The following is a 12,460-nucleotide window of genomic DNA, read 5'->3' as shown; positions in this document are numbered from 1 at the left end:
TCTCCCTCTCTCCCCACCCATCACTAGCATGTGACACACACACACACCCCCAAAAAAAAATTGCCCAGAAGGGAATTCAGTCCCCAGGCTGCAAAATGTTCCCCAGCCCTGATTTGCAGAATCAACACAGGGTGGAACCTTGCTCTGATGGGAAAAAGTGACTCATCACCAGATACAGTTACCCAGAGGCTTTGCCAAGGCAGATAGGTTTAAATGCAGCAGGGAATATTGTTATTCCTTTTGTAAATGAAGAACCTGCAGCTAGACCAGGTTTCTCTGCTGCAGCAGAAATCACCTTATCGCAAAGTTTAAAAGCATTGCAAAAATGTGCTGTACATTTATCCACTTAATTAAAAATCAAATGAACTGCAGAATTAATCTCTCTTCTTCCTACCACCCACCCTGTGGGGGTTTTTTTGGGGGGGGGGGATAACTGTGCATAATAATAAAACTTGCAAAAAAAAAAACAACCAGAAAGAAAGATGTCTGGTTTCCAGGCCCAACCTGGATTATCTACAAACTTCCCGATTTTGTCCTCGGCAGACTAGGCAGGTCACATTGGCACTGCTAATGCAGCGATTTGACTTCCCCTCCAGAGGTGCGCTCCATTGTCTCTTGAGACAGATGGATGCCAATGAGAAAAAAATTAATTCAGCTTTTGAGAGCTGCTTTGAAAAGTCATGCAATAACCATGCTTGGCCTGCAGAGGACAGCAGAGCCCACTTTTTGACTGTTGCATGAGCTCATTTCCCCTGCCTGTCATTCTCAAGAGGAACGAATTCTTCCAATTTCTAATTAAGTTACCATGACAATTATAATTGGAGGGCAAGGGGAGGAGCTTAATCAGAACATGCACTCTCCTATTTCTTTGGGAGAAATGCTTTGCCCTGTGTTTTATCCATATATATGCACCTGACACAAACAAGGGCACTGATGAGTTATTTTCCAAAATTACAAGGTTCTCCTACTCTCAGACCTTCTTCTTGGTCACAGCCTCTTAGCTTAAAGCCCCGCCCAGGGACAGACAATCAACAAAAAAAAAACAATTAAAAATTGCTTAAAATATATATATCAAGGGCTGCATTCCCTTTGGGATAATCTGTTAGGGGCCAAATACTAGCCATGGGTGGAGGCAGAGATGAAAGTGTTTTGGATTTAAACCAACTAAACCATTCTCACCAGAGCTAGCTACCTCAGATTAGAATGGTCAGGCCTACCCAGAAATAGGCTCTCCTGGGTTTGATGGGCTTACTCTCAAATAAGCATGCAATGGATTTTGTTTTAGTGCCAAAGGACTGTTACCGGTAGTGATTGGGAATCAAAGAGAAAGCAATTGCTTTCTGATTTTCACCTAAACATCCAATATACACATGCATAAATAAAATATACTGTATATATTTTGTATTACACAGAAGCTCTTCTTTCCCCTCAAATCACACAACCACGAAAAAGGGGTGTGTGTTTTTTTTGGGGGGGGGGAATCAAATAAAACACTGCCCCTTCCAGTTCTGAAATTACACAGGAAGAGACATATGATTAAAATACAGGAAGAATAATCCAACAGGAAAGAGGTCTGATGGCAGATTGGGGTGGGGCACCTATGCCATACACCCTTGTCCCACCAAGGGACTTATTTGGTGCTGAAGGAACTTTGTGCAAGCTCAGAGACACTTTTAAAAAGAAAACTGGGTCATCCTTCCTGCCCCACCCGCGAAAAGCCTGGGTCTTTGTGTGACTCATTTAGAAGTTAAGCTCCGCCTCTACCACTCAGCAAGAGAAAAAAAGGATATGCGTCATCAAGAATAGAGACCAAGAAGAGTTGAGACTCCTTAACCACAAGTTCGTTTTAGGGCAAAGGGATACGAGAGGGGTGGGGGGGAATTGGTCTTTCAAAATGCGCTCAGGAAACTAGTCTCAGTTGAGCAATGTACAGCCATCAATAGCAACTTGCTCTTAAAAAGATTCTGAACTTTAAAAGGACAGATTTGAAAATGTGAAGCTAACAGCAGTGCCTCTGAGCATGTGCAAGCTATCTCCTGTCCACTGAGAGCAAACGCTGACAGACACCTAAAACCAGGAATGGGGAACCGGTAGCCCTCCAGATGTTGATGAACTACAACTCCCATCATCCCTATCCATCGGCCATGTCAGCAGGGGGCTGATGGGAAGGCTGCCTTGGCTTCACCACCCCTGGTCTAAAAAATGAACACTTGGTGGCAGATATTTAACACACTCTCTCACAAATTATGAATAATCCCAGTTACCAGCAGCTATAAAAGCAACAAAATACCACACACACACCCGCTCATTTCTGTCCTTAAACATCGTACAAATTCCAAGCACTTAGAAACCAGTGCTGCCAGATTAGGCGAAAGATCTGGCATCCTCTCACAGTGGCCAACCAAATGCCTCTGGGAAGCATGCAAGAGGCAGGCAAACTCCCAGGCTTCAGTGCCAGAGAGGTAGAAAACAGCCTCGCCGTGAAATTTGCTTTAAAATGAAAGTAAAAGAAACCATGGTGCCGTCAAGGTGGGACTCTGGGCCTGGCGACCAGGGCCTCCCTCAGAGAAGCTCCACAGGCGGCAGACGTTTGAAAGAAGTGAAGCAAGCCACATCCCCAGCTAATAAAAGGGTGGAAAGGACATTACATCCAGCCTCTAATAATCATTGCGCCACGGAGGTGTGACGCTGAGTGCCGGGCTAAGATGGCTCCGGACAGCCTTGGGCCCAACACACTTTCAAACCAGCCACATTCCTCATGGGCTTGCTGTGGAGATGAAGGACAGCATTCCTGTGGAACGCCAGGAAGCTGTTACAGAACTGGACCACTGCTTCCTCCAGCTCAGTGGTCCAGCAGCCGTTCCGCAGGGGTTCAGGACGACAACGATGCCCACCCCTACTTGGAAATGCCAGGAATCGAACCTGGAGCTTTGTGTAGGCCATGGGCCAGCAAACTTTTTCAGCAGAGGGCCAGTCCACTGCCCCTCAGACCTTGTGGGGGGCCGGACTGTATTTTTTTTGGGGTGGGGAATAAAACAAATTCCTATGCCCCACAAATAACCCAGAGATGCATTTTAAATAAAAGGGCACATTCTACGCCGGTTCCTGGACCGTCTGCAGCCCGGACAGAGAAGGCGATTGGGCCGGATCCTGCCCCCGGGGCTTGGTTTGCCTATCCATGGTGTAGGCCAAGGGGTGCTCCACCACTGAGTTACAGCCTTTCCCCAGCATTTGAGCAGGAGGCAAAGGAGAATCTCGCACCCGTTCCCCCACGAAGCTTGGGTGTTGCGCTGCCTTTCTGAGCCTTTCTGAACCGAGCCCCACACCTCTTTTGGCTGACGCCCAGCTGGGAAGGAGAGACTGAGCAGTGCCAGTATGACTCAGCTTCAGGGATGCTGGAGGCACAGGAGATGGTGCGAACCCCACCCAGGACTTTGGTCTGCCTTGGCCGACAGCAGGTAACTGGGCCAGCCACACCCCAAGGAGAGAGATCTAAGCAGGCAGCTAGGCAGGGGCTGGAGGCAGCTCTTCCAGGAGTCTCAATTACTACAATGTGTAAAAGGCCTAGGTGGGCACAGAATCCTGCCTCTTAGTGGGATTGGTGCTCTCAAGTGCATACTGCACTAGCCCCACAGGCAGGGGCTGATGGGAGTTGTAGTCCAAAACATCTGGAAGGTATCAGGTTAGGAGAGGCTGCCTTCAAGAGCCAGCAATGGAATTTATATAGAGTTGGAAGTGACTACAAGCATCATCTAGTCCACCCCCCCCCCCGTAATGCAAGAATCTTTTGCCCAACAAAGGACTCGAACCCATGACCCTAAGTTTCATGCTCTACCAATCAAAAAGAACAAAAAAATTCAGCCTGGGGCCAAGTCACAATTTTAGGCAATCCGCTTCTTACAAATCTGATTACCCCCAGGAGTTGAAAGGGATCCAAAAGGTCATGGAGCACAACTGGTTGAGAACGGAGGCGATCTGCTCCTAATGTCTGTAGCAGGTGAATATGCAGACTCTGCTTAAAAACACTGTAAGCAGCCCATTTCCCGATGCAATTCCCCCTCCCCACAAATAACTACGTAATACCCTCTGCAAGTTCTTCCCCAAGTTTAGGCAAAATCCCTTCTTGTAACTTGGGTTTGGGGCCTATATAATTCACTTTCCTCCGTGAAGTGTCAATAGCACCTTCCTGATGTTATCATTTCTGCATCAGACTTAATGCAGCAAAAGAAAAGCACAAAGCTCGTCCAGTGTGCTTTCACCACACCCTATGGACGGACCAAAGTCCAAGCATCAGACTATTTTAAAAGCCTTCTATGATAGGCCTGTGTTATAAATGAGGAAGTGCCCGTTTTCTATTCAGCTTGTGATATAAGTATGTACACACACACACACACACACGAATACTTCCAGCAGGCAAGAAGTTCTGTGAAACGTGAAAGAGCATATTTTGTAGGTTACAAAGAGGAGGTTTAACTACTGAAAGTTTCCTCAGCAGTGCTTGGTAAGCTATTAACTTTTTAAGCCAGCAGTGAGCAAGTCACAAGGAGAGGCGAACATTTCCTCCATTTCCTCAGGAGAGACTTTGGAGGGAAAGGCGATGTTCCATCCATTCTGCTTTAGGAGTCTTAGATGAGACAGAACCTTTAAGTGTTTGTTCTAGATTCATGATCATCAGGTTTTATTTAAAATGAAACCCAAGTTTCTAGCTCTTGTGGCTAGAGAGATGGGGCGGAAATCATGTGGGCATCACCTGGTTAATGCTGGAAGAAAAACAGGTGGTTGAAGGTTTCTAGTACCGATGGAGGAAAAGGAGGGGGGATTCTGTCTGACCTCTGGCAGAGGTAGAATTTTGTCAGAACAACAAGCAGATTTAGTGACCTGGCGCAACTCACAGGTTGAATGGGTTGCTTTTCTTGGCAGAGAATTAGGAAAGTTTTAACACCAAGTACACACAGCCCTGTGCTTAACCCCCAAGGCTCAGGTTGAGAGAGAAAGAAAAGGGGGGGGGGAGAGAGACAGACACACCCAAGAGGTAGCATTATTTAATTTTTTTATTGAAGATCATTGGTGCTGCTTCCATATTTTGTTAATTCCACCCCCAACATTGAGATGGGTGCAACTTTCTCCACAATATCTCATTTATACACAGTACTACGGACAAGCACAAAGCCACTATGGCGGTAAAGAGGGAGGGGTTGTGGGTCACTGGGAGGGGGGGCCGGGAACACAGCTGCCATTCCACATTTGTTTTCCAAAAACACACATACAGAGACCAAAAAAAGGAAAAAAAAATACACACTGGGAATGATGGACTAATTTTGGAATGAGGGGCCATTTGAGACCCCTGCCTTTAGGTGCCCCCTTCCTTTTGCCCTCCCTCCCACACCATATTCAAGCCTTGGCCAGGAGTGGAATCCTGCTTGAGAGTGGTCCCAAAGCTGGAATGGAGGAAACCAATGGTCCCATGGGGTGAAGGAAGCAGCCAAGAAGTGGGGCCTCAAGGAATGCCACCTTAAGAGTCTAGGCTTGGAGAGGGGGAGGAAGGATAGAGGAAGGTTTGGGGGGTCGGGGAACAGGGAGAAGGAGTTGTAGCTGGTTTGGCAAGTTTTAACAGCAGCCGCAAGGTTGGGCTGCAGCTGCTTCCATGAGAAGGGAGCACCAGAGGGGGTAAAAAAGGTGAGAAGGCAGAAAACCGGAACCTAACTAAAACGGAGAACCCACCCCACGTCCCACCCACCGAACCCCCAAAAAATGATAGCACAGGGCCAATAATATGGAAGCTCCGAAGACGCTGGCACAACGGGGGAGGGGGTGGCTCACAAGGGCTTGCCCTCCAAGCTGATGACGGAACTGCCGCCCAATTTCTCCGCAAGGGTGCAGCGATCCTTGACTTCCTCGTAGCAGTTTGCTTGCAACTCGTGCTTGATCCCTGCAAGGGAAGAGGTGGGGACATGAGTGGCTCTTGCAGACCTCCATCATGCATTCCTGCCCAGCCAATTCAACAGGCTGATTCCCAGATCAAACAGCACCCCTTCCCCACTAGCAGCTACTAGAGATAGAACAAAGGCTGAAGAACAACAATGCCTCCCCCCCCACACACATCTGTTATCCACCCCTTTAATCCCAATCTCTGTATTTGGTCCACCACCACAGCTCCCCAGTCTCAACAACCCACCACCTCTGCAATTTGTAGCAGGCACAAATTGCACTGGCAATTTGCACAGCCAAAGTCACTGTCGGGTGGCAGCTGGAAAAAGCTCTCAAGAACAGCCTCCACCAATGGTACCCTCCAGAAGATCGTGGACTACAGTCCCCAGCAAGCTGGGGCTGGTGAGAGCTGCAATCCTGAAACATCTGTGGGACGTCAGGCTAGCGAAGGCTGCCCAAGAAACTTATGAAGAGATGGACTTCTTTGTCTCAACGCTCCATTTGTAGCATCTGAAAAGTCATTCAGCCTGCTTAGCTGCTATTCAGATGCAGAGAGGGGGGTCAGATTGGGGAGAGCGGTCAAGTCAATTTCAGGTGGAGAGAAGTGTGGGCCGGTACAAAGTTGAGAGACAGTTGTGGGAATTAGCATGCTGTTTTCAGACAACGAGTGTGAAGGTGAATGAGAAGGCAACATAGAAGGGACCAAAAGTAGGGTTTCAGCCCAATCAACTGTTTATTCAGGAAGCAAAGGCAGCCCTGGTTGTGGAAGTTTTTAATGTTTACTGCTGTATCATGTTTTTAATATTTGGTTGGGAGTCGCTCAGAGTGGCTGGGGAAACCCAGCCAGATGGGCGGGGTATAAATAATAAATTACTATTAAATTAATATTTCACCACTACATTGTTAACAGCCATTTTAACGGCATTTCAAAGATGCATAGCGCTGAATCAATGTCTAAACCTGTCCCATTGATTTCAACATTGCCAACTTAATTCTGGATTCAACACACAATGATATAACTGAAACATTGCTGGGGAGGCTCAAACCTCTAAATGAAGGGTGGTACCTGTTCCTGGACAACTCCCAGCATACCTGCCTATGCTGGCTGGGGCTAATAGCAGTCCAGCAACATAGTGTGAGGGCCATAGCCTGGCCATCCCTGCTCTATGAGCCTCTGAGCACAGCAATACCAAGCCTTAAACTTTGGTCCCTTCCAATTGCCACTTCTGATCAAGTGAAGGCCTTCTTTCCATTTTGGGAGAGGGGGGAGCCTTATTGCAGATGGGACCATGGCACAGGAAAGCAGAGGCCAGTGTCAATTTGATTCTCACAAAGTCAGTTTCTGCCCCTCCAAGATGGTTGCACAGAGGCAATCACAAGAGAAAAGCATCTTACAAAATTACCATATATACTCAAGTATAAGCCGACCCGAATATAAGCCGAGGCACCTAATTCTACCACCAAAAACTGGGAAAACTTATTGACTCGAGTATAAGCCGGTTCACCACACCACAAACCTCCTGGTGGGCCAGAGTGCGTGTGTGTGTGCATGCATGCATATGGCAGAGGGGGCTTCTCTCTCCCCCCCCAGCCCCTCCCGTCCCCCTGCCTACTTAGGGTGCTGCCGAGAGGCAGAGGCCAATGGTAGCAGCAGCGGAGGAAGAACAAGCAGCCCAAAAGGGCTGCTCTCGGGCTGCTTGTTCCTCCGCCGCCAACAGCAGCAAAGGGGACCCTCACTCAAGTGTAAGCCGAGGGGGGCCTTTTCAGCATAAAAAATGTTCTGAAAAAGTCAGCTTATACACAAGTATATACGATAATCGCTACACAGACAGTAATTACAGTGGCACTTTCTGGCAGCTCTCTGCGTAAGAGGCCTGTGCTCTACTGCTGAGCTACAGCCCTTCCCCCAGCAGACCAGTCCCCAACTCCTATCCCCCTGCTGTGAAAGAGGCAACCACACCAGTACTCACCTGTTAATTTTTTCTTGATGGCATCCTTAGAACTGGCATAGATCATCTTGCTCTTCAGGGGGGCACACTCAGGCGCCCTGCGGAGAGACAAAACAGCAACCTCAACATCAGGAGCGTGACCAGCCCCAATTCCCATGGGAATAACAAATATATATCCTCCCTTCTTAGTCTGAACAGGGTGAAAACAGCTCAAGGAGCGGACAAGGATAGAGGAGGGAGGATGCCTAAGGGTATAGCAGCAGCCACGTCATCCATATGCCTAATGGAGTCACTTCCTCAAACAGAATCCTGGGACAAAGACATTTCCCCCCTCACCTGCTGGGGGAACTTGTGGTCCTCCAGATGTTGTTGGACTGCCTTCGGTCTCAGCCAGCATGGCCAATGGTGAGTTTAGCCCAGGAACATCATGAGGGCCCAGGTTTCCCCCGTTCTGTGCTACAGATTCCATGACCTACAGCCTTTTAAATTGAAGACTACAACAGGACAGCCCAAATTTCCTTGCACACTGTGTAGGGCAACAATTGCCTCTCATTCCTGGGTTGTTTATACCCCCCCTTACCTGAGATATACAGGGTGTTTAAAATGGTTGTGCTGTTGCCATGCCACAATTTGATATGGGCACAAACTGAACTGCTTGGCAACAGATTTCTATTCTCCGCATCCCAGGTATATGGGAGGCGGGTGCGTACATGTGGAGGGATGCTTCCCTAAAAGGACTTTTATCCCCACGTTATCATGTCAACAGTGTCAGGAAGCACTGAAGGTGCCTGAGGCAGCGATCTATCCCTATCCCTAGGACTTCCAGGTAAGCCACATCAAAGCAGCTCTGCCCCCATTGTCAACTCTGAAATGAACTAAGGTGAAATCCTCGAGTTCTGCCATGAAAATCCTAGAGCCCTCAGCCAAGCTCAGTCACTTGCTATCTTCTCCAGCGGGTTGCTCTCAACTCTTTCCAAGGCATCAACAGCCCTTGGTTTGACACCCGGGAAGAAGAGTGGCAAGACAGGTCCTGAATAAGCCTTTTCATGAGATCTGGAAGCAAGGCTAGACTGGGGGAGGGGGATGGCTGGAGCAGATAGAATCCGTGTCCAGCTCAGAAAAAGTAGCCAGGGAAGTAGCCTCCAACAAAGGGTTCCAAACACACCAGACCCTCTACTCTGATTGCATTTGCTTGGTAGCATTTTTCTGGCTAAAGGAACTACTCTTCAACATGATTCCGTGAGTACGGGAAGGGGGAGAGCCTGGGGGCAAGGAATATGGGGTGGCCTGGCAGTAGCCCCAGAGTAAGCTTTAGTTTGTTTTGTTTTTAGGAGGGAGTCCTCACCAGAAGATGAAGACAAGGTCCTCCTTTTTGCTTTCCTTTGTCTCATAGGTGGCATCGTAAAGGGCATAGCGGCAATCACAGTCCGGCAGCATCTTGACGAAGTAGAGGTAAGGGTCATCAATGGTGTCCCCCACATCCCCCACCAGGATCTCCTTCCCCTCTTCCAGGATGATGTTCTTCTTATCCTCGCTCAAGCAGAAGAGCACAGCTTTCTTGCGCTTCTTCACCTCTTCTGGGGTGGATGCTTTGCGCACCTTCATGTCATTGAAGACCTGGATAACTCCATCGGAGACGGCTACGCCAGATGCCTGCCCAGGGAGGGAGGGAGGGTGGGAGAAGGGAAAGGAGTCAGCCAATAGCCACACCAAAGCCTCCACATGTGGGAGAGAGAATAAGATGCATTCCCTCCCACTTTCACAGTACTGGATCTCTAGGTTATCCAATGAACCAGATGGCAGGAGAATCAGGACGGATAAAGAAAATACTTATTCGTGTGGCGCATAATTCATTTACAGAATTCGCTGCCACTTGATGTGGTGATGTGCACTAGCCCAGATGGCTTTGAAAGGGATTAGACAAGATTACTAGCTTCCCACACATGATGACTATGTGGACCCGCCCATGTTCAGAGGTGCAACTGTGCCTGAATATCAGTCGCTAGAGAGAAACGCGAGGTTGCCCTCATGGCCTGCTTAACTGTGGAAAAACAGGACGTTGGGCTGACTGGGCCTTTGGTCTGATCCATAGAACCACAGATTTAGAAGGGACCTTGAGGACCATATAGTCTAACCCTCTGCAATGAAGGAATGCTGGTGGTGTCCCATACAGTGTCTGAACCCTGCAACCTTGGCATTATCAGTTCCACAAGCTAACAAACTAAGCTATTCAGAATGACATCCAGGCTGATCCAGAAGAACTTACATTAAACCCATGCAAATTAGCAAAGGCTCAAAAATGGATCCGCAAACTCACTTGCCATAAGAATCCTTTCAAACTCTGTAAAGCATGCGCCATAACTGCCCCCCCCCCAATTCTGAGTGCTTTGGAAGTAGAGCATGACACAGACCAGCCCCCACCCTCTTCCTGAGCTCAGAACTGGGGAGCAGAGATTTTCTCTGTGCTGCAGAGGCAACTTCAAAGCACATGTGCAATAGAGATAAGCCTCAAACTCCCCATCCCTACAGGAAATGAAGAGGAAAAGGTTTAAGGCAACCACAAATTCTGGCTGGCTACTGAGGCCAGGCAGTTATGGAGAAGATTCCAGAGCCTAAACCTAGATGCCTTTCCCTACCCGGGTCAGAGCAGGTTCTGTGAAGAAACTGACTCCAACACAGAGTCATCTGGAGTTAAGCTACATAAAACTTTTTTTTAAAAAAACTAGGACTACTTCAAATTACTAGACAGTGAATTTGGGGCAGACTTCTCTCTCTCTCTCTCTCTCTCACACACACACACACACACACACAGAGGGGCCCGTCCAATTGACCTTTTAAACAGAGTCAGAAATTCCCATTGCTAAAATGAAGAGATAGAAGGAAATGGATTCAGGTTAAGGTTAGGATGATGATGGAAGGCAGGATTAGGAGTGGTATGTATGGGCGATTTAACAGCCAGAATTGGAAATAAACCAACTAGGGAGTGTTTTTTTAAAAGAAAAATCTCCTAGGTTCCATGCCTGCCCCCAGGAGAGGCCAGGGAATCTGGCACTAGCTTTCTGGGGTGGGAAAAGCACAGAATGCAAGACCAGAGACAGCAGGTGCCCCAAAGCCGCCAGTCTGGAGGGAGGTGCTTGGCCTCCTGCCTCCAACACCAGAAAAGGAAGTAGACTTGTGTCGCAGGGGATGGGGGGGAGGAGGGGGAAGAGGAGAGAAGGTTAAGTGGCAGCATTCAGGAGATGCGTGCTCAGGACTGTGGTTTTTCTTAAGAGAGGGAGAGATCTATTGTCACCAGCAGAAGCTGGGAAACAGCGCGGAATCTCTTAGGAGGGGTGCAAATCTCGGACAAGGGAAGCAGCCTGTCCAGTTCAGAGTTTGGGAAGTGAAAAAGGGGGTGCGTTTTTACAACTGGCAATAGAGAGCAATTTTGGCAAGGGGGAGGGGAGGAGAAAAAGGTGAGGGTATTAAGAGCCCAGGAATTTCTCGCCAGCAACTATTAAGGAGTCTCTTGGCAGGCCAGCTCTTCGCTGCAGGAAGGATATAAACCACAAGCCTGAGAGTGTCATTTGATAGACATTTTAGGAGAGGTGCCACATTCAGCCAGCATTTAGAACCTGCTCTTTGGAGAGGGAGCAAATAGTTTTATCCAGGCCTTTTGAGTGGGGGGGGGGGACTGCTGCAATGCCACAGCCACGTGAGTCTTGACTCCCCCCCCTCCCCGCGACTTACACACAATAGGCTCCTCTATATATCCCTCTTCCCTTTCAACCTGCATCTCCGTAGAGAGAAGCTGCTGTGGAAAAGGGAGGGAGAGGGGAAGAGAGGGAGGAACGGAGGCGGCAGGGAAAGAACAGAGGTCCGGGAAAGGAAGAGGACAGCGAGTTCCCTCTGCGCAAGTCTTTCAAATTAAGTCTTTATAAGAAGCAAGAAAGGGCAATGCAGGTTCGGAAGGCATTTGCACACCCCACACTTATGGGGGTCCTGGGCTCTACCCTCTCTCATCCAGCTCTACAAAATGGGGGGGGGGTGTAAAAGGAAAAAAAGAAGATTCTATCCAGCATCATACCCCGTCAGAAGGGTGATATATAGGTCGGGTGTGGTGGGGGGAGGGGGAGGAGATTGGGAGGGTGAGGGGCTTCCCTTCCCCCTCCCACTACAAAAAATAGCTCCTCCCCATGTGACTGCCAGAATGCGGCGAGGGGGGAGGACGGCGAGGGGCTAAGCGGGGGGGGGCGCTACATCGAGCCACAGAGGCACCTTCGCCGCCAAAGCCAGGTGGGGCGGGGGGAAAGGGGCCCCCGAGAGCCCCCCTCAAAATGGCGGCCGGGAGACAAGATGGCGGCCCGGTGGGTGGGGGGGGCGGTGGAGGCGAGGGGCCGCGCCGGGTCTTACCATGGTGCTGCAGGCGACGAAGGGAAAGGTGAAGGAGGGAGAGAAGGTGTGCGCGGCGTCGGCGGTGCTCTTCGCGCTCGGAGCTGCTGCTGCTGCTGGTGCGGCGTCGGCGTCGACTGCTGCTTCCTTCTCCGAGGCGGCGGCTCCGACTCCGTCTGCGCGTCAAGCGAGGCCCGAAAGGAACTGCAGCC

At 49.3% G+C, this 12,460-nt stretch overlaps 1 protein-coding gene and 1 long non-coding RNA gene across 2 annotated transcripts; one reads left to right on the top strand and one right to left on the bottom strand.

Moving 5' to 3' along the window:
- The first annotated feature begins 3,505 nt into the window (after positions 1-3,505).
- LOC309359272 lies at positions 3,506-5,890 on the top strand. Its single transcript, XR_014163798.1, has 2 exons — positions 3,506-4,191; positions 4,228-5,890. It is a non-coding gene; the product is annotated as an uncharacterized lncRNA (long non-coding RNA).
- On the bottom strand, positions 5,034-12,460 carry CFL1 (cofilin 1). The gene is made up of 4 exons (XM_081892739.1): positions 12,270-12,460; positions 9,223-9,530; positions 7,899-7,975; positions 5,034-5,929 (listed from the first exon to the last, which is right to left on the bottom strand). Exons 1-4 carry the CDS (start codon positions 12,270-12,272, stop codon positions 5,817-5,819), a joined length of 501 nt encoding a protein of 166 aa, XP_081748865.1. The 5' UTR covers positions 12,273-12,460; the 3' UTR covers positions 5,034-5,816.

Source organism: Podarcis melisellensis (assembly GCF_964234715.1).
Source record: "Podarcis melisellensis genome assembly, chromosome: 16".
Classification (NCBI taxonomy): Eukaryota; Metazoa; Chordata; class Lepidosauria; order Squamata; family Lacertidae; genus Podarcis; species Podarcis melisellensis.
Note: the sequence above shows the minus strand (reverse complement) of the source record. Positions and strands in the feature narration are given on the sequence as shown.

Bases quoted from the DNA above. Each gene is read 5' to 3' on its own strand.
- CFL1 (XM_081892739.1), bottom strand. The intron at 7,976-9,222 runs GTGAGGACTCCC...GTCTCTCCGCAG, and splicing joins GACCTTGTCTTCATCTTCTG to GGCGCCTGAGTGTGCCCCCC. The intron at 5,930-7,898 runs GTGAGTACTGGT...CTTCCCTTGCAG, and splicing joins CATCAAGAAAAAATTAACAG to GGATCAAGCACGAGTTGCAA.